The sequence below is a fragment of the Dendrobates tinctorius genome, unplaced genomic scaffold (assembly GCF_039654945.1).
Source record: "Dendrobates tinctorius isolate UK_male_01 unplaced genomic scaffold, ASM3965494v1 ptg000163l, whole genome shotgun sequence".
NCBI lineage: Eukaryota > Metazoa > Chordata > Amphibia > Anura > Dendrobatidae > Dendrobates > Dendrobates tinctorius.
Genome location: NW_027361830.1, coordinates 8960971 through 8980750, shown reverse-complemented (window position 1 = coordinate 8980750; position 19780 = coordinate 8960971). Strand labels below are relative to the sequence as shown.

General features: G+C 40.0%; 1 protein-coding gene across 6 annotated transcripts in view; it reads left to right on the top strand.

The window, feature by feature from the left end:
* Positions 1-19780, top strand: part of RELCH (RAB11 binding and LisH domain, coiled-coil and HEAT repeat containing) — a 159439-nt gene that overhangs the window by 123180 nt on the left and 16479 nt on the right. For 5 of the 6 annotated variants that reach the window (XM_073550188.1, XM_073550187.1, XM_073550189.1 and 2 more), the window contains 2 exons: positions 217-355; positions 5903-6019. In XM_073550188.1, the coding sequence (XP_073406289.1) occupies positions 217-355; positions 5903-6019 (256 nt within the window). Of the gene's footprint in view, positions 1-216; positions 356-5902; positions 6020-19780 lie in introns of those variants that run through there. The other variant, XR_012220911.1, reaches the window with a different exon arrangement.

Genomic DNA, 19780 nt, shown 5'->3' with positions numbered 1-19780 from the left:
AGACAGTCTGAAGAAGGGAAGCAGGCCAATTTCACTCCTTTCCCATATGTTTTATTCCTTTTGTTTTACCTTGCGGAATGATTCCCTGTCTTTTGTATGCCACTGTAATATGGTTATAGGAGAGTCAGATTGTCATTAGCCAGTTGGCTTTTCATAGTGTGAGATGTACATGTTTTGTTTCTTGGACGTCGTTGTGTAATGATTCTTACATTGCAGTTATTAGAAAGAGTAAAAATGCAGCTGGCGTCATTCCTGGAGGACCCCCAGTATCAAGATCAGCATTCCTTGCAGATTGAAATCATCAGGACATTTGGAAGAGTTGGACCCAATGCAGAGCCTAGATTCAGAGATGAATGTGAGTGACCTTGATGAGCCGTCATACTTGGCACCATCGCAGATGGGCAATTATCTTGAGTACACAGGCCGTGTGCCAGCATCTAACTGGGAATTTCTGTGCTTGTGGTTTATTTGGGGAGAAGAGCTAGCAGTGACCATACGTTTACATGACTAGCACACATGGGGACATTCAGTACAAAGAAGCAGTGTCAAAATTCTGCTGTCAGCCAAAGAAAACTACAAAACTGGGAACCACTCCTCTTTATAGCAGTCTGTTTGCACACTCGGTAATACAGGAGCTGCATTAACTCGTGGGTACGCATTCCACAGTCTGGCTGCTCTAACTGTAAAGAACCCTTTTCTGTTTAGCTACCAGAATAGCCTTTCTTCATACAAAATCCACGTCCCCTGATCCTTTGTAAGGTACTTGGAAGGATTAAGTCGACTTCCACAGCTTTGCATATGCTGATGCACGTAAATTAAATCACTGTTTGAGCTAATTTTTTTCTAATGTAAACAAGCATAAGTTTTCTAACTTCTCATTATAAGAGAAACCTTCCATCCCATGTAATAATCTAATTACCTGCTTGTGAACTGACTGTAGCTTTTAAGTCTCCTCTCTTTACTGTGGCTCTGAGCCACTTCGGGTACTCCTACTCGGGTTCGCCTACTTGCCTGTTAGTTTTTAGGCCCATAGTTAAAAAAAAGTTCTGGATTTAAAATAATAAATTTTATTTAACCAGCAGATGATTTTCTGATGGTGCACTGGTCTCTGAACGTTTTTCTTGCAATTTCCTATTTAAAGATACTTTAGAACTTAAGACAACATGATATACTTCACCTTTGGCATTTATATTGTGTAACGCCTTTTTGTTTATATGAGTTTAAAATTGTTTTTAAAAGAGGTTTAGTTTTTCCACAGCTTTCCTTGTATTTTGGAACCCCACATCTATGTTTTGTCCCATTTCCTCAATCTGAAAGAAAAAAATATATTAGTTTAGTTGATATGCAAAAAGAATGTAAATATTATATAAGTTTAAATGTATGTATTGAAATAAATTTGATGAAATGTGCTGCCACAGAGCCACAAATGTTCTTCCAATTAAAGTTACTATCTGTCTCTGTAACTGATTGCTTTACATTAGCTCTTACAGGGAGCCTAATAATGCTTCTTTACAGGACTAGTTTTTGGGCTGGTAAAAGTTTTTTTATATACAGTCGTGGCCAAAAGTGTTGGCGCTCTTGAAATTGTTACAGAAAATGAAGTATTTCTCCCATAAAATTATTGGTTATGCATGTTTTGTTATACACATGTTTATTCCCTTAGTATGTATTGGACAACGCAAAAAAGAGACAAAACAGGAATTTGCACATACCGCAATTTCACACTAAACCCCATAAATGGGCCACACAAAATTGTTGCCACCCTCAACATAGTATTTAGTTGCACACTGATTAGAATAAATAACTGCAGTCAATTGCTTCCTATAACCATCAACAAGCTTCTTACATTTCTCAACTGGAATTTTGAATTTGAATTTTGCAAACTGCTCCAGGTCTCTCATATTTGAATGGTGCCTTCTCCCAACACAAATTTTGAAATATCTCCAAAAGGGTTCAATGGGATTTATATCCGGACTCATTGCTGGCCACTTCAGAACTCTCCAGCGCTTTGCTTTCATCCATTTCTGGGTGCTTCTTGAAGTATGTTTGAGGTCATTGTCCTGCTGGAAGACCTATGACCTAGGACACAAACCCAGCTTTCTCACACTGGGCACTATATTGCGACCTAAAATCCTTTGTTAATCTTCAGATTTCGTGATGCCTTGCACACAGTCAAGGCACCCAATGCCAGAGGCAGCAAAACAACCCCAAAACATCTTTGAACCTCCACCATGTTTGGCTGTAGGTACTGTGTTCTTTTCTTTGTAGGCCTAATTCCATTTTCGGTAAACCCTAGAATGATATGCTTTACCAGAAAGCTCTATATTGGTCTCACCTGTCCACGAGACGCTTTCGCAGAAGCATTTTGGCTTACACACATACATTTTGTCAGACTGTAGTCTATTTTTTGTTTGTCTCTGAATCAGCAGTGGGGTCCTCCTGGGTCTCCTGCGATAGCATTTCATTTCATTCAAATGTTGATGGATAATTCACTTTGACACTGATGCACCCTGAGCCTACAGGACAGCTTGAATTTCTTTGGAACTTGATGGAGGCTGCTTATCCACCATCCAGACTATCCTGCGTTGCAACCTTTCATCAGTTTTTCTCTGCTGTCTACATCCAGGGAGATTAGCTACAGTGCCATGAGTTGTAAACGTCTTGATTATGTTGTGCAGCGCTGACAAAGGAACATCAAGATGTCTGGAGATTTTGTTTATATTTTTCAACAATTTTGGTTCTCAAGTCCTCAGACAGTTCTCTTCTCCTCTTGCTGTTCTCCATGTTTAGTGTGGCACATACAGACACACTATGCAAAGTGTCTTTTTATCTGCTTTCCGGTGTGATTCTCATATTGCCCACACCTGCTACTTGCCACAAGTGAGTTTGAACGAGCATCACATGCTTGAAACAAAGTTGTTACCCACAGTTTTGGAACGGTGCCAACAATTTTGTCGTGTCCATTTTTGTGTTTTTTTGTGAAATTAGGTCCAGCTTGCCTTTTTTTCTGTTTTTTTTGTGTTCTTCCAATACACAGAAATGAAATTAACACATATAACAAATTGTGTAGTGCAGTGATTTTCTGGGAGAAATACTAAGTTTTCTGTAACAATTTCCAAGGTGTCAACACTTTTGGCACTGATTGTGTGTGTGTGTATGTATGTATATATATGTGTATATATATGTGTATATATATATATATATATATATATATATATATATATATGTATATATATATATATAGATAGAGAGATATATATATATATATATATATATATATATATATATATATATATATATATATATATATATAGTCCTATTTCACTGAGCCTTCATCCATTTAGCTGCATTAGCAAGGCCCATATCCTTGACTGGAAACAGAAAAGATCTGTTGTGACTACTGAAATTAAATCCATGTTCGGTCCTAATAACAGTCAGTTCTGCTAGATCACGTGAGCATTTGGTATATGTGGAAACAGCATGCAATACTCCCAGACGATTTGACAGTGCTAGTTTCAGTAGCGCCGAATGGCACATGGCTTGTGTACCCATCCGAGATGCGAAGGGATGCTCAGAGGTGCACAAATTGCAGACTTGACTAGACAATGAATTGGGTAGATTGCCCCAAGATGAAAGAAACACCACTTTTACTTCTCTACATTGTGATGCAGTAGTTCACTGCTCAATAAATCTTCACCTTTGTTAATTATAAAGCATAAAAAACAAATAAAACCTCTGGCAGGTCCTGTGTGGCTCATTTTTGGGAAGCAAATATTCATAAATACCGGTGTATATAAAAAAAACTTGGAAGTAAATGTTCAATGTTTTATTTCCTGATGGTTATACTAAATCCACACAACCTGTTTAATCATGATGAAATGTGTGCTCATTATGCAGCAATAAATCTACACAAGCTGAAGTGTGTGTACACCATTGATTGACAGTCCAGATTTGAGCTATATGGCAGGTTTTAATGTCATAAATACATTGATCCATACCCCAATACCTCTGACGATGATGCATCTAGCCGTGAGACATGTCGGGGGCTGTTGTGTTTCATTTTGAAAGTCAGTATCGTCATCCTCGTTATAAGCAGAGTTGTACTGCAAAAGTCTCTGCCATGCCTACCACATTATGAGCCTCACTTTTACCTAAGTGGAGTTAAAGGGGTTGTCTGTAAATGTTACATTGATTGATTGGCTACTCTTAGGCTAGGCCATCAATATCTGTTCGGTACCCCCGCCTATCAGCTCTGCCAGTGACGGCCAGATGTACTCAGCTTCGTCATCCGCAAAGTGGCAGCGGGTGGGTACTGCACATCAGCCCTGCATTGATTCAAATAGGGGGCAGAAGTGCAGTATCAAGCCACAGACACCCCCATTGATCAGATATTGATGACCTATCCTAAGGCTAAGCCATCAATAGAAAAGTCCTCTAATCAGTATAGACAATTAATAGACCCAACATGTCTGTTTTTAATCAACAAGTTTTTTTTAGCCTTTTATGAATAAAGGTGTAGAAGTTTTATACTGAACATTCAACTAATGCATCACAATGTAGAATGGTAAAAATTGAGTTTTCTTTTGCCTTTATGCAATTTGTATCTACCAATAAAGAGATACAGTATGTTATGTGGGCACAAATTTTGGCTTTTCATTGAGTACCATTGCCACAGATGTATAAAATCCATCCCATTGCCATGCAGTCTGCCTTACTGAATGTGAGCTGGGGGCTGAAATAGGACCCCCTCCATTGTACCAAGGCTGTTAGTGAAATTTCAACTAGGAAAATCAATTGTGGGTGGTATTATTGAAGAGTGGAAACATTAAGGGGCAAAACAAGTTCAGATATGAATTGGCAGACCTCGTAAAGTTACAGACGGCGACTCGCTGAGGGCTGAGCTGCATAGTGCTTAAAAGTGGCAAATGTCTGCTGAGTGACATCAGCACAAAAACTGCCCCCACTGGGACCTTCATGGCATTGGTTTCCATGGCTGAGCAGCTGCATGCAAGCCTTATATCACCAAGCACAATGCTAAGTTTTAGACGGTATAGAGAAGAGCACACCACCACTTGGCTCGTGTTCTGTGGATTGACCAATCGCACTTCTCTATATGACAATCTGAAGGATGTGTATGGGGTTGATGAATGCCAAGATAACGTTACTTGTCAGACTGTATTGTGTCTGCTGTACGGTTTGGTGGAGTATGAATAATGCCATGGAGCAGTTTATCATGTTTTAGCCTAGGCCCCTAAATTTCAGTGAAGCAGTATCATAAGGCATGGTTGGCTGAGTTTGGTGTGGCAAGACTTGGCTGGCAGAATCCTGATCTCAACCCGCTCAAACACTTTTGGATTGAATTAGAACAGAGATTGCGAGCAAAGTCCTGTAGTCCATCACCAGTGTCAGACCTCACAAATCCTCTGATAGATGAATGGGCAAAAAACCCAAAGACTTAGTCCAAAATCTTATAGAAAGCGTCCCATAAAAGTGAAAGCTGTTAGAGCTGCAGAAGGAGACCACAAGTCCATATCGAGGCTTATGGATTTAGAATGGAGTGTCATTAAAAAGTCCTGAAGGTGTCCTAATACTTGTGTCCATATAGTGAACATCACGAACTGCCTACAGGTGTCACTTTGTAAATGATCGTCCAGTAAATTAACAGATTTGACTGAACTCTTTGTAAGGAGTCACAGGGTTGGGTCTCATATTTTATCGTTATCTCTACGTGACCAGCATTTTTTTGGGACCTTGTAAGTGGGGCTGATGCTCCATTAGTGCACTTTCATAGAATATCATCCAGTTGGCTTATTGTTGGTGACACGTTCCCGCTAAATGTTACTGTACATGCATACTGAACAGTTTACTAGCCTGCCTTTAACACTGCCTTTTTGTCTTCTAGTTGTTCTTCCGCACCTACACAAACTAGCATTGGTCAATAACCAGCAGTCTGTGGATACTAAAAGACTGGACATCGCAACATTTCTGTTTGAAGCTTACAGTGCTCTTTCCTGCTGCTGTATCCTTTATGTAGCCTCTTAATTTAGGCTTTGAATGGGAGGCAAATAGTTTAGTTGTGAAAATTCTAGTCTGTACCATAGTACTTTTCTGCTGTACAAAGGAGTTTTTTTTTTGCATTGCTCATAAGGGGTTGTCCACTACTCTGACAACCCTATTTCTATCCTCAGGTTTGCTTCTTATAAAATAAAAACACTTATACTCACCAACAGTGCCGTTTCAGCGGTGTCAGCACTGGCTCCCCTGTGGATTGCGTAATATTAAGTAATGCGATCCCTGCAGCCAATCAGCGGCCTCTTCACTCTTCCCACCTTCAGACGTGTCTCCTATATCTTGAGGAAATGGAAAAAGCTGCAACTCTCGCTTTCTCCGGATGTATGTGATTTGTCCGAAGGAGGGGAAGAGTGAAGCCAGCAACTGAGTGGCTGCAGGGATCGCATGACATAAATATGGTGCCGGAGGGGAGTATAGATGTCTTTGTTTTCCAAGAGGAAAATATGAGAATTTAGAATGGCGTTGTCCAAGTAGTGGACAACCCTTTTAATGTGAAACTAGCATTATCTTCAAATTGTAGCTGATTTGCATAGTATTAAATATGGTGATTATAATATGTAGACTTCTATGTCCTCTTTGCCTGCTAAAATGTGGATATGATGTCTAAAGTACATACAGAACTTGTTTTGGTGTAAGTAGTTTAGGATGGCACTGTTTCTCCTTGTAAGACCGCCATCTGGAATTGGAAGACTTATAGACTAGGGAAAAGAGTATCTAAATTGGTTCTCCAGGAGAAAGAAAGCTGGCTATATAGTGCCATTTTTTTATGTAACTACCCCATAAGTTATGGCACTTGATTTGGAATATTTAGTCAAACCAAACTGATTTCCAAATATTCTTCTCTTATCAGTGCTGGGGCAGTGCATAGTGCTATGAGAGGAAGAGACTTAATAGAAGAATTTGAAATGTGACGCAGCTAAACTCAGCTCCACTGCCCATTCCTTCACACGGACTCGTGTTAAACCAGGATGTCAGAGCTGTATCTTTACATCCAACACATTGAAAAGCCTACTGTAACTTATTGGGGGGGGGGTGTTCTTTCCTTTTAATGTGGTGCTGCCTGCTTATGATTAACCCCTTTACCCCCAAGGGTGGTTTGCACGTTCATGACCAGGACAATTTTTACAATTCTGACCACTGTCCCTTTGAGGTAATAACTCTGAAACGCTTCCATGGATCCCGGTGATTCTGACATTGTTTTATCGTGACATATTGTACTTCAGGTTAGTGGTAAAATTTAATTGATATAACTTTCGTTTAAGTGTGAAAAAAAACGGAAATTTGGTGAAAATTTTGAAAATTTCGCAATTTTCCTACTTTGAATTTTTATGTCCTTAAAGCACAGAGATTCGGCACACAAAAATCTTAATAACATTTCCCATATGTTTACTTAACATCAGCACAATTTTGGGACCAAAATTTTTTTTTGTTAGGAAGTTATAAGGGTTAAAAGTTGACCAGCGATTTCTCATTTTTGCAACACCGTTTTATTTTTACGGACCACATCACATTTGAAGTCACTTTGAGGGGTCTATATGATAGAAAATACCCAAAAGTGATGCCATTCTAAAAACTGCACCCCTCAAGGTGCTCAAAACCACATTCAAGAAGTTTTTTAACCCTTCAGGTGCTTCACATGAATTTTTTTAATGTTTTAAAAAAAAAAATAAACATTTTAACTTTTTTTCACAAAAAAATTACTTCAGGTCCAATTTTTTTTATTTTACCAAGGGTAACAGGAGAAATTGGACTGCAAAAGTTATTTTGCAATTTGTCCTGAGTACGCAGATACCTGATATGTGGGGGGAACCACTGTTTCGGCGCATGGCAGAGCTCAGAACGGAAGGAGCGCCGTTTTGTCTTTTTCAGTGCAAACTTGGCTGGAATTCGGATCTAACGCCATGTCACGTTTGGAGAGCCCCTGATGTGCCTAAACAGTGGAAACCCCCCCACAAGTGACCCCATTTTGGAAACTAGACCCCAAAAGGAACTTGGACACACAAAATCCCATATACATAAATCTCAAGGAAAAATACGAAGAGATCCTAGATTTTAAAAATCAATATTTTATTAAATACTCATAATAAAATTAATAAATTCATAAAAAGCAAAATACTGTCTAGGGGACACCAAGGCACAAAAATCAATCAAGACAATAATTTTATACAAAGAAACATGCACAGGGTACAACAAGACTGCCAATACTGAGTATAGAGAGAAAAAAAAGCCTAGTATATCAGTATTATGATCAGCATTTTAAGTAAATGTTAAGGTGCTGTTATAATTATACACATCAAAACATCACATGACGTATAACTTATTGTAGTGATGTGATGAGATAATCATATATACAAAGCATGAAAAATAAATGCTGTCAGTGAAAACTCTAGTATAATCCCATAGGCAATTCAATAAAGTGGCTCAAAACATCACACTCTAAAAGACATATTGTGGTGATGTTATCAGATAATAATATATCAGCATATATACTAGCAGTAATAGCCCCTGTGACCATCCCTCAAGGCAATACCTAGCCGTGTGGGAATAAATGGTGCTAAAGAATAACAAAATAATATTTACCAATAGAGAGAGATGTGTGCACCTGGCGTCCCCTCACCCCGACGCGCGTTTCGCCACCTGCTTCTTCTAGAAGCGTGCCAGGGAGAGGGGTACATGAATATTTATACGGCTGGTAGCCAATGAGAGAGAAGAGCCGGGAGAGATGGACAGCATAAGCAAATCATGACGCGTGACGCGGTAGCCCGCCTCCTGATGACATACTTCCTCTGGGTAACGCTCAATGACATGCAAGCATGATTGCCTGCGTGTCAGTGTGAGAGCGTCTCCGGAAATAGACCGAGGTCAGGACAATCGCGCACCTGCGGCTGCATATTCATGAGAACACCAAGAAATAATGTGAAAGATCTCTGTGTGGAAAAAATACATGGACCCATACTGACCGTAGATCTAAACTGGACATAAATTTACAACGATAATGTGCCCTTGTGAAGTGAAAATTTATGTATTGATTATGTAAAAGCCATAAATGCATTATGACCCATATGTGAATTAAATCATTATTAGATATCTACATAAAATAGACAAGAGTGCGCACCATAATAAAGTGACTATATCATTAATTTATTTAGTGAACCACCAATATTTAATATATAAGAATATATATCAAACAAAGTGACAATGCAATTAAAGTGACCGTGCCATATAGCAAAATTTAGATTTTTGTATAAAAATGCTCAGTATATCAATAAACCATATACATTATTATAATTAATTTTCATGTAAGGTTAGTGTGCATGCATAATCCAAACTGTCAGTGCTAAAAAATGTAAACAAAATAAAGAAAAAATATTAAATGAAAAATAAAAAAAAATAACTAAAATAAAAGCATGAACATATGACATAATACAAAATACATATATGTCAATACATACATATATGTCAATATATACATACATATACATCACGGACATACATTATAAAACACATACTAATTACAAACATAATACATATTAGGCCATAAATAAATGTCCCAAAGTTCCAGAGATTCCAAATAAGTGTCCCATGTCAATTTTCTGAAGCAGCTGCAACTGTAAACACTGAACCACGTCCCATATCCCAAATCAATCATGTAACCTAAATGAATACAAATTTAAAATAAAAATAATTAAAAACAAAGCAAACCCTCATTTAAATACCCCCCACTAAAAAGGATGCATCTTTACAAAAATGAAGAATAACCTGTAGTTTCATTGAGGCCCGAAGGGCTCATAGTTCCTAAATGGTAAATCCAGCAGCACTCTAATTGTGCTAGGACTCTACCCACATCACCACCGCGTGGACCTAAATCAACCTGATCTATTGCTTTTATTCTCAATTTTCTAGAATTACAACCATGAAATCTTTTGAAATGGCACGGTAGAGTCTTCAATTGGGCCTCATCATCCACTGATTTAGCCTTTTCGATATCGAGAGCGTGTTCTCTAACACGAACCTTGAGTTCACGAGTGGTAAGGCCTATATATACCTTACCACACGGACACTCAGAGTAGTAGACAACAGCTCTAGATGAACATGTCAAATGTTTGCGCATCTCAAAAGAACGTGATCCATCCCAATTTTTGAAGTACCTACTTTTCACCAGTTTCACCAGATTGAAACAGGCCTTGCAATGGCCACAAGTATAAAATCCCTGTGGTAACGGTGAGCCCAACATCCCTCTTTTCTTCAGTTCATAGTTGCTATGTACCAAAATATCTTTCAAGTTGGTAGATCTCTTAGGTACACATTGCGGAGATTGAGGTAGAATTTTTTGAAGTGTGACTATAGCCTCTCTCTTGAAATCGCTCTTTTAAGTCACTACATTGCTTAGCAAAGGACTCCTGATCCGAACAATTTTCTTAATCCGGAGAAATTGGCCAATTGGAATTCCACGGATGGTACTCCTTGGATGTGATGAATCGGCTCTCAAGTATGTACGTATCATCCCATTAGTAGATTCCTCCACCCAAATATCCAAAAACTCTAAGCTTCTACCTGACTTGCATGTAAGACAAATGTTACGGCTGTTATTTAATTTCTGCTTAAGGCTTCCCAGATCTTCCAAAGGTCCCTCCCACACAAATAGGACATCATCAATATATCTCATCCAATTGTGAACCTGACTCATCTCTGGAATGTCATCCTCAAAAAATATTTTCCTTTCCCAGGCACCCAAAAACAAATTGGCATATGAGGGGGCATAAGATGCCCCCATAGCCGTACCTTGCTGTTGACAATAAATTTTCCCATCAAAAATGAAAACATTGTGCCTAATAACAAAATCCGAAAGTACCAGGATAAAGTTCACAAGATGACTATCCATATTGCTGGATTTCAAAAACCGAGAGGTAGCAGCCAAGCCATTGTCATGTTTGATTGAAGTATACAATGCTTCTACATCAGCTGTTACTAGAATCATATCATCTAATACCAATTGATCAATCCGTTGTAATGCCTGATTCGTGTCCCTAATAAATGATAGGAGATTGGAAACAATAATAGGTTTTAAGAAATGATCTATCACATCCGAGACTACCTCACATAACCCCCCCATTCCCTGCCACAATAGGTCTCCCAGGAGGATCAATGGGGTTTTTTATGTACCTTGAGAATGAGGTAAAATGTGGGCAGCCGTGGGTGATAGTCACGTATTCTGTCCAAAAAGTTCTTGGTGATCAAACCATCATTAAACGCCTTCTCCAGAATACTCACAAGAGTCTGTTGAAAAGCAGATAATGGATTATACGTTAATCTCTGGTAACATAAATCGTCATCAAGTAATTTATATGCCTGTTTCTCATATATCCAAACCGGCCAGATAACGAGGTTGCCCCCCTTATACGCTGGCTTGAATAAAACATCATCCCAAGATTTCAATTCAGCCAATTCCTGACGCTCCATGAAAGTTAAATTATGATCTACTTTTTGATGTAATGCCAGTTCCTCCACATCACGTGTTACTAATTTTGTGAAGATCTCTACAGCAGGGCATAGTCCCAAAGAAGGAAAATTTTTGGATTTAGACACTAGTTCGTTGGGAATCATGCTCACCTTAGATGACTCATTCTCTTGTAGGGATTCCAAAATTTGAATAGCCTCCCTGTTCTCTTCTGTATCAAAATGATCATGTTGTTCAGGTTTAAAATGAAGTTTTCGAAGAATTATTTTTCTAGAAAATAAGTTGATGTCCTTTACCGTATTAAAGGCATCTAAACAAGAAGAAGTCAAGAAGGTGAGGCCTCAACTGAGAAGATTCTCCTGTATTGGGGATAAAACATGTTCAGATAAATTAATTACCTTCATTTGATCCCTTTGTTTTCTTTGTTTAGCGGGTTTATTAAACCCGGGAGCGCCGCTGATCATGATGACGTACTATCCCGTCCCCAGTCATAGGGGCCCGTGGACGGGATAGTACGTCAAATGTCAGAAAGGGGTTAATTAGTCTTATACAGGAGAAGTACACACCCCCAGTGAAAACTAACTGATAACACCCACTATGATTTAAAGCGGTATTATTTCCAAGATAATATCCCAATAAAGAGGTAGGTAATAATAATATTAGCAAATGCCTTCGATTAGAAATGTAGTATACAGTGACATATAAAAGTTAGGGCACCCCTGGTCAAAATGACTATTGTGAACAGTTAAGCAAGTTGACAATGAAATGATCTCTCAAAGGCCTGCAGTTAAAGATGACACATTTCCTTATTTTTTTTTGTCTAAACCACATATACATATACTGTGTATGTATCTGTGTACATATACAGTGTGTGTGTGTGTGTATATATATATATATATATATATATATTATAATACGTATATATATATATATATATATATATATATATATATATATATATATATATATATATATATATTATTATGCGTGTGTGTATACAGTGGGGAAAAAAAGTATTTAGTCAGTCAGCAATAGTGCAAGTTCCACCACTTAAAAAGATGAGAGGCGTCTGTAATTTACATCATAGGTAGACCTCAACTATGGGAGACAAACTGAGAAAAAAAAAATCCAGAAAATCACATTGTCTGTTTTTTTTTCATTTTATTTGCATATTATGGTGGAAAATAAGTATTTGGTCAGAAACAAGCAATCAAGATTTCTAGCTCTCACAGACCTGTAACTTCTTCTTTAAGAGTCTCCTCTTTCCTCCACTCATTACCTGTAGTAATGGCACCTGTTTAAACTTGTTATCAGTATAAAAAGACACCTGTGCACACCCTCAAACAGTCTGACTCCAAACTCCACTATGGTGAAGACCAAAGAGCTGTCAAAGGACACCAGAAACAAAATTGTAGCCCTGCACCAGGCTGGGAAGACTGAATCTGCAATAGCCAACCAGCTTGGAGTGAAGAAATCAACTGTGGGAGCAATAATTAGAAAATGGAAGACATACAAGACCACTGATAATCTCCCTCGATCTGGTGCTCCACGCAAAATCCCACCCCGTGGGGTCAGAATGATCACAAGAACGGTGAGCAAAAATCCCAGAACCACGCGGGGGAACCAAGTGAATGAACTGCAGAGAGCTGGGACCAATGTAACAAGGCCTACCATAAGTAACACACTACGCCACCATGGACTCAGATCCTGCAGTGCCAGACGTGTCCCACTGCTTAAGCCTGTACATGTCCGGGCCCGTCTAAAGTTTGCTAGAGAGCATTTGGATGATCCAGAGGAGTTTTGGGAGAATGTCCTATGGTCTGATGAAACCAAACTGGAACTGTTTGGTAGAAACACAACTTGTCGTGTTTGGAGGAAAAAGAATACTGAGTTGCATCCATCAAACACCATACCTACTGTAAAGCATGGTGGTGGAAACATCATGCTTTGGGGCTGTTTCTCTGCAAAGGGGCCAGGACGACTGATCCGGGTACATGAAAGAATGAATGGGGCCATGTATCGTGAGATTTTGAGTGCAAACCTCCTTCCATCAGCAAGGGCATTGAAGATGAAACGTGGCTGGGTCTTTCAACATGACAATGATCCAAAGCACACCGCCAGGGCAACGAAGGAGTGGCTTCATAAGAAGCATTTCAAGGTCCTGGAGTGGCCTAGCCAGTCTCCAGATCTCAACCCTATAGAAAACCTTTGGAGGGAGTTGAAAGTCCGTGTTGCCAAGCGAAAAGCCAAAAACATCACTGCTCTAGAGGAGATCTGCATGGAGGAATGGGCCAACATACCAACAACAGTGTGTGGCAACCTTGTGAAGACTTACAGAAAACGTTTGACCTCTGTCATTGCCAACAAAGGATATATCACAAAGTATTGAGATGAAATTTTGTTTCTGACCAAATACTTATTTTCCACCATAATATGCAAATAAAATGAAAAAAAAACAGACAATGTGATTTTCTGGATTTTTTTTTTCTCAGTTTGTCTCCCATAGTTGAGGTCTACCTGTGATGTAAATTACAGACGCCTCTCATCTTTTTAAGTGGTGGAACTTGCACTATTGCTGACTGACTAAATACTTTTTTTCCCCACTGTATGTTATAAAATATTTATTTTCTTTTGCTCTGTTTTACATCTTAAAAATTACAAAAGTTTGGGCACTCTACATGGTTAGTACTTAGTAGCACCCCCTTTAGAAAGTATAATTTCCCCCGCAGCATTTAGGGGGCTAAAGTGCCCTCAGGGGCTGGGTGCCAGCTGATTTTGATAGCTGACACCCGGCAGCGATCATGTCCGCACAGCCTCTGTGAGTGAGCTCAAAATTGCTATGATGTAGCCATATGTCCAAGGTTGTAAAGGGGATAAAGGGCACCTTCCATGTCAGATAATGCCATTAACCTGCAAATATAGGGTTAATCTGCAGGATAATGCCTCTAGGAAACTGTTGGACCACTGTAGTGAAAGTGTGGCATCTAGGAAAAAATGAACTTTATTCCTTCCAGGAGCCATTAGCTTTAGGTCATGCAGATGTGCCTGAAGCAATTAGTCACCGCTCGCCGCACACCGCGGCACTGACTGACAGCTGGCTCTGCACTGAATGACTGCTTAGCCGCCTATAATAAGTGCCGGGACATGCTTACAGTGGCCGCTCACAGTTGCAGCTATTTATTAAACTATGTAAGTATTTATTTTACACTCATTTATCATTGTTGATTTGAATATTTAATATCTTTTCTGCCACTTGGATCAGCACTCGCCTTTTCTTCTGATTGTTCTTCCTTCCCTTGCAACACTAAAATTCTTGATCAATAAACTGTTTGATTTGTTTTTTCACCATTATTATTGACCTCTTTGTCGGTTATTCTTCCATTCTGGTTTTCATTTATGAGTAAGCTTGGCATTGCGCTTTGAATATAGTTCTCCCAGTCTGTAACGTTTTTTGTTGGGTATTTCTTGAGACATTGAATATTTTTTATATTTTGTGGGGACATTGAATAAAGTTATGCATTTTCATCTTTCTAGCCATTTTGCTAAGTTTTCCAAGTTCCACTTTGAGAAATGGATCTTAGAACTAGTTAATTGGGTCATGAAAAGTTTTGGCCATCAAAGCCGGAAATTGACTTAGATGTAATGTGACCCCTAATTAGTCTTCCAAGCATCAGCGATGGTTTAATTCTATGATATTAAGGCGTATACCTCGGCTCTTACCCAATGAATGCAGTACTGGCCGCTCTGGCTATCGGTGCTGGGACAGGAAGCCGTGGTGTTAGGTTCTGCGGTGACCAGACAGCAGAAACCTGAGGTTGAATGACTGCAGCAGTGAAGTGACATGATATCCAAGGGACAAAGCTCCTGAATGCAGACACATAGGAGAGCATCTGCCTACGGAGTGTTTTTGTTGCCACAAGTGATTTTAAAAGAGTTGCTAACAATTTGTCTATATGTTTCCATTAGTTTACGTGCTTGTCTTATGTAATTACTTAATTTCTAATAACCACGAGGAGACCCCTTGGGACAACACAACTCTTTTGTGCCGGCTAGGACTTGGCTAATGCTTCAAACTAAGTTAGTTTTAACATTCTGTCTCGTGCTACAGGAAGCTAATGTTCTGTATTTGAGAATTGTTGCCGCCACTAAACTTCCTGGACACTTCATTTATATTTAGTCCGGTGAGTTGTGCAAGGCTTTTGATGATATCTGTATTATAAATGGCAGGCTTGTGTCTATAAACGAGAAGTTCCACTGATGCGTCAGTCAATAACTGCTTCCTTCCCATCACCTTCCTCTTTTCTGATCCTGCATTAACAGAGTATTTTATTCCTGTGAGTGGTTGCTAGATCTTTTAGAGTAGTAAAATCAGATGAGCCCTCATTGGTAGTGACCTAGAGATGGATCTTTACTGATTCGGGTGTAGTTGGATTTATTTAGTCTGTGAATCGTACTGGCATGGCAATTATAGTTGGCACAATTTGCCATTATTTAACTGCTTCAGATTAATCGGTACCATTCTTTTAACCTGTCCATATTCAATCAACAGTCATTCCTCCCTACTTCTCCATACCCAACTGTGCTCGTTGTATGTGAGTTTTTAATCTGGAAGTAAGGGTCTGTTTACACCGACTGGTGGCACGATATGAACCTTTACCGATCGGCAGTCGTTTAAATGCCGGTTTACACAGTATACGATGTGAGTGATCTGTAATAGTTCGCTCAGTGCGCATAAGCTGCCATAGTTCTCTGCAGTGCGAGTCCTGTTTACACAGGGTGATGCGCCACCGAAAACAATAATATATTGTCTCCAAATGAACAGGTATTTTGATTGTTGATTGGGTGATTGGCTACCTGTTTACATGACAATATAATGATGGAAAAAAAACCTTTTTAAAAGCGCTCGTTCACGTTTATTTTGTTGTAGTATAAATGTAGCTCAAAGCCCTTAAAACCTGAACAGATGAATCAGTCCAAAAAAGAAAACAAGAATGGTCACCACTCTCACACAAGTCGTCACACTTTCAAAGATAAGCTGCACAGATAATGTAGCTCTTGTGCAGACTACTTAGCTGAAGAGATTCACAGTTAGCAATCAAGTGAGTTCACTTCCAAGGTGTTACTGGATTCCCCAAACTGGTTATATTTTCTTCTATTGTACTTCTCCTGGGGGTAAAATAATTCAGCTTAGCCTTCTTATTGTCTTTCTTCCGCAAGACATTTTACTGTACTTACAAAAGATTCATAAAACACAGCATATAAAACATGTAAAGCCTGACTCGAGTTTCACCACTGCAGCTTCTTCCGTGGCCCGGCTAGCTTTGAACTCCACCTCTTATATATCATGCATGTGAAAACCAAACATGTATATAAACAAGTTTTTTGTACCAAAAAATCACTAAATTATATGTATTTTTATTCTTTCTGAGCACAAACTGCCACAAATCTAATAAAAAGGTATCAATGAATAACAATAAAGAATGAATATAGCCATGTGAGATTTCTCGTGAAACACAATCCTATGCATCATTTTGTTTGTGGGTTTTGTTTAAAGCGAAGGAAGATGTAAGTAATAGAAAACAAAATCCAACATTAAGTTAACTTCAACTAGATTTAAGTTCTGTCTATATTCAGTGACAAAGTCCTTAGAGAATATCCAGTAACTTTCCCTCACATTAAGGGTATGTGCACACGCTGTGGATCCGCAGCGGATTTGGCCCTGCGGATCCACAGCATTTCCACAGACAGTGTACAGTACCATGTTAGCCAATGGGATTTAAAATCCGCAGTGCACATGCTGCGGATTTTTCCATGCGGATTTGCTGCGGTTTTAAATCTACAGCATGTCAAATCTTTCTGCAGATTCCGCAGCGGTTTGCCACCTGTTCCATTGTCCAGGTGTCAAACCGCAGGGAAAAACCGCTGGCAAATCCGCAGGTAAACCGCAAGTCCCTTTACCTGCGGTTTTACCTGTGGATCCACGTGGAAAAATCCTCAGGTAAATTCGCAGCGTGTGCACATACCCGAAAGGGAGCCTGTCACCCCCAGGGGCCTTTTAAAGTAAAACAGCCACCTTCAGCAGCACTAAGGCTGCATTCTGTGAAGGTGGCTATTATGTTTATTATGCCTAGGAACGCTGAAATAATGAGTTTTATAAATTTCCCGCCATACCTCCCTGACTCAATAGAGGTATGTTTTCTCCTTCTGACTCAACCGCTTCGCAGCCGCCCATCTTCCTCCGCCTCCGAAAGAGGCGGAGGGAGATGGGGACAGACACAGAGATCCCCAGATTCCCAGCCCCACAGTGTGAATACATCATAACACACTGCGGGGCGGGATCTGGGGCCTCTGATACACGCAGGTGCGATATCCGTACATCACATGATGTAAGTTCCCGGGCAGCTCGCAAGGCGCATGCCCGAATATTGAGTGCAGAGCGCAGGCGCCGGTGACATCACGAGAAAGAGGAGGCGGCACCCAGAGGGAGATGATGGACAGCTGTGAGGCGGTTGAATTGCGGAGAAAACATACCTCCCAGGTATGGCGGGGGATTTATGAAACCCATTATTTCAGCATTCCTAGGCATAATAAACATAAGAGCCACGTTCACAGAATGCATCCTTGGTGCTGCTGAAGATGGCTCTTTTACTTTAATAGGCCCTGGGGGGGGGGGGGTTGACAGGTTCCCTTTAATTTCTTTACTTGGGTCGCACCCTTTTTACTTTTTAGAAACTTTTTCTATTGTTTGAAACCTCAAACCTTTTGGATTGTGTTTTGTTTTTTTAAATGTGCTGAGACATTGTGCGTCTCTAAACCCATGGTAATGTTGTAGCCATGCTCTTTAAGGCTGGTCTTTAATTTGAGCATGGTTCTGCTACATACTGGAGGCCACATGGAAACTCAAGTAAATAAATAGTCTTGGTTGGTTTCACGCGATGACTAGGATAGCACTCTGAAACACTTCATTAATGTTAGATTTGAAAGAAGTAACTGGAAGTGTATTCGTGGTCAAAATCTCTTCAGCTAAGTAATTAGCCTTAGACACTACGTCAGTTTATGCTTAATTAGGGTCTTGTTTACACAGGCTGGCAAAATTGTATTCAGACACAGCGATCTCTGATCTGCTCATTATGTCCCCATACAGCATGCATGATGTCAGCAACACAGTCCCTGTTATATGGGACCACGAGCTGTCAACAGTGATTTTTATGATGACATAAACAATCCGATCAACCAGCGAACAAGTGTATTGCTCGTTCAATGGCCGATTGGTGGCATGTTTACACAGACCGATCAGGATCCAACCATTTTATGAATGCTCATTTGCCGATTATAATTTTGTCCCATGTAGATGGGCCTTGAATCACTAATAGACCTCTCTGGTGGACGATAATCTCCTCTGCAAGCAGAATATCCTTTAGTTATAGGCGTTAAATAGGAGTTAAAATTCAACATGCTTTATTCTTTCCTCCCCACCAACATCCTATATTGTAGGAAGGATATGTAGTTAGTCCTTTCTTAGGCTAGGTTCACATTTGCGGATGGTCGAGCTGCGGAGGGATGCGGACTTCCTCCGTGAAGCTCCGCCCACTGCACACCTCCTCCAGTCAGCTCCGCCTACGTCTGCATGCGGCTTGCGTACCTATCTTTAACATTGGGTATGCAGCCCGTGCGGATGTATGTGGATGCCTCCGCATGCGTCGTTTTGACGATGCGGCGACCTCATCAAATTGCAACATGTTCCGTTCAATGCGGATCGCTGCATCATCAAAGCGCATACATCCGCACGGCCTGCGTACTCAATGTTAAAGATGGGTACGCAAGCCGCATGCAGGCGTAGGCGGAGCTGACCGGAGGAGGTGCCGCAGTGGGCGGAGCTTCATGGAGGAAGTCCGCATCCCTCCGCAGCTTGGTTGAACGCAAATGTGAACCTAGCCTTAAACAGCAAGTTTCGCTATTTGTTCTTATTGTGTATGGACACGAACAGAGGCATGAGACCACACCACCGCCCCTAACTTAGTCACTATAGTGTTCTATTCTTCCCTATGCAACTTCTAACTTTTTCTTTTTTAGAAAAAAATAATCCAAGATTTTGATGATAAAAATCACTGACTGCTGGCAGTACATCTGTTCCCCGATCGAGTGGCATGATGTCTCATGATGTCTGTCGAAGCACATGCTTGGCTGAGCGTTCACATTTATGATGGATTCAGCAGAAAAAGCTGTCGGAACACACCAGCAAGTCTCATA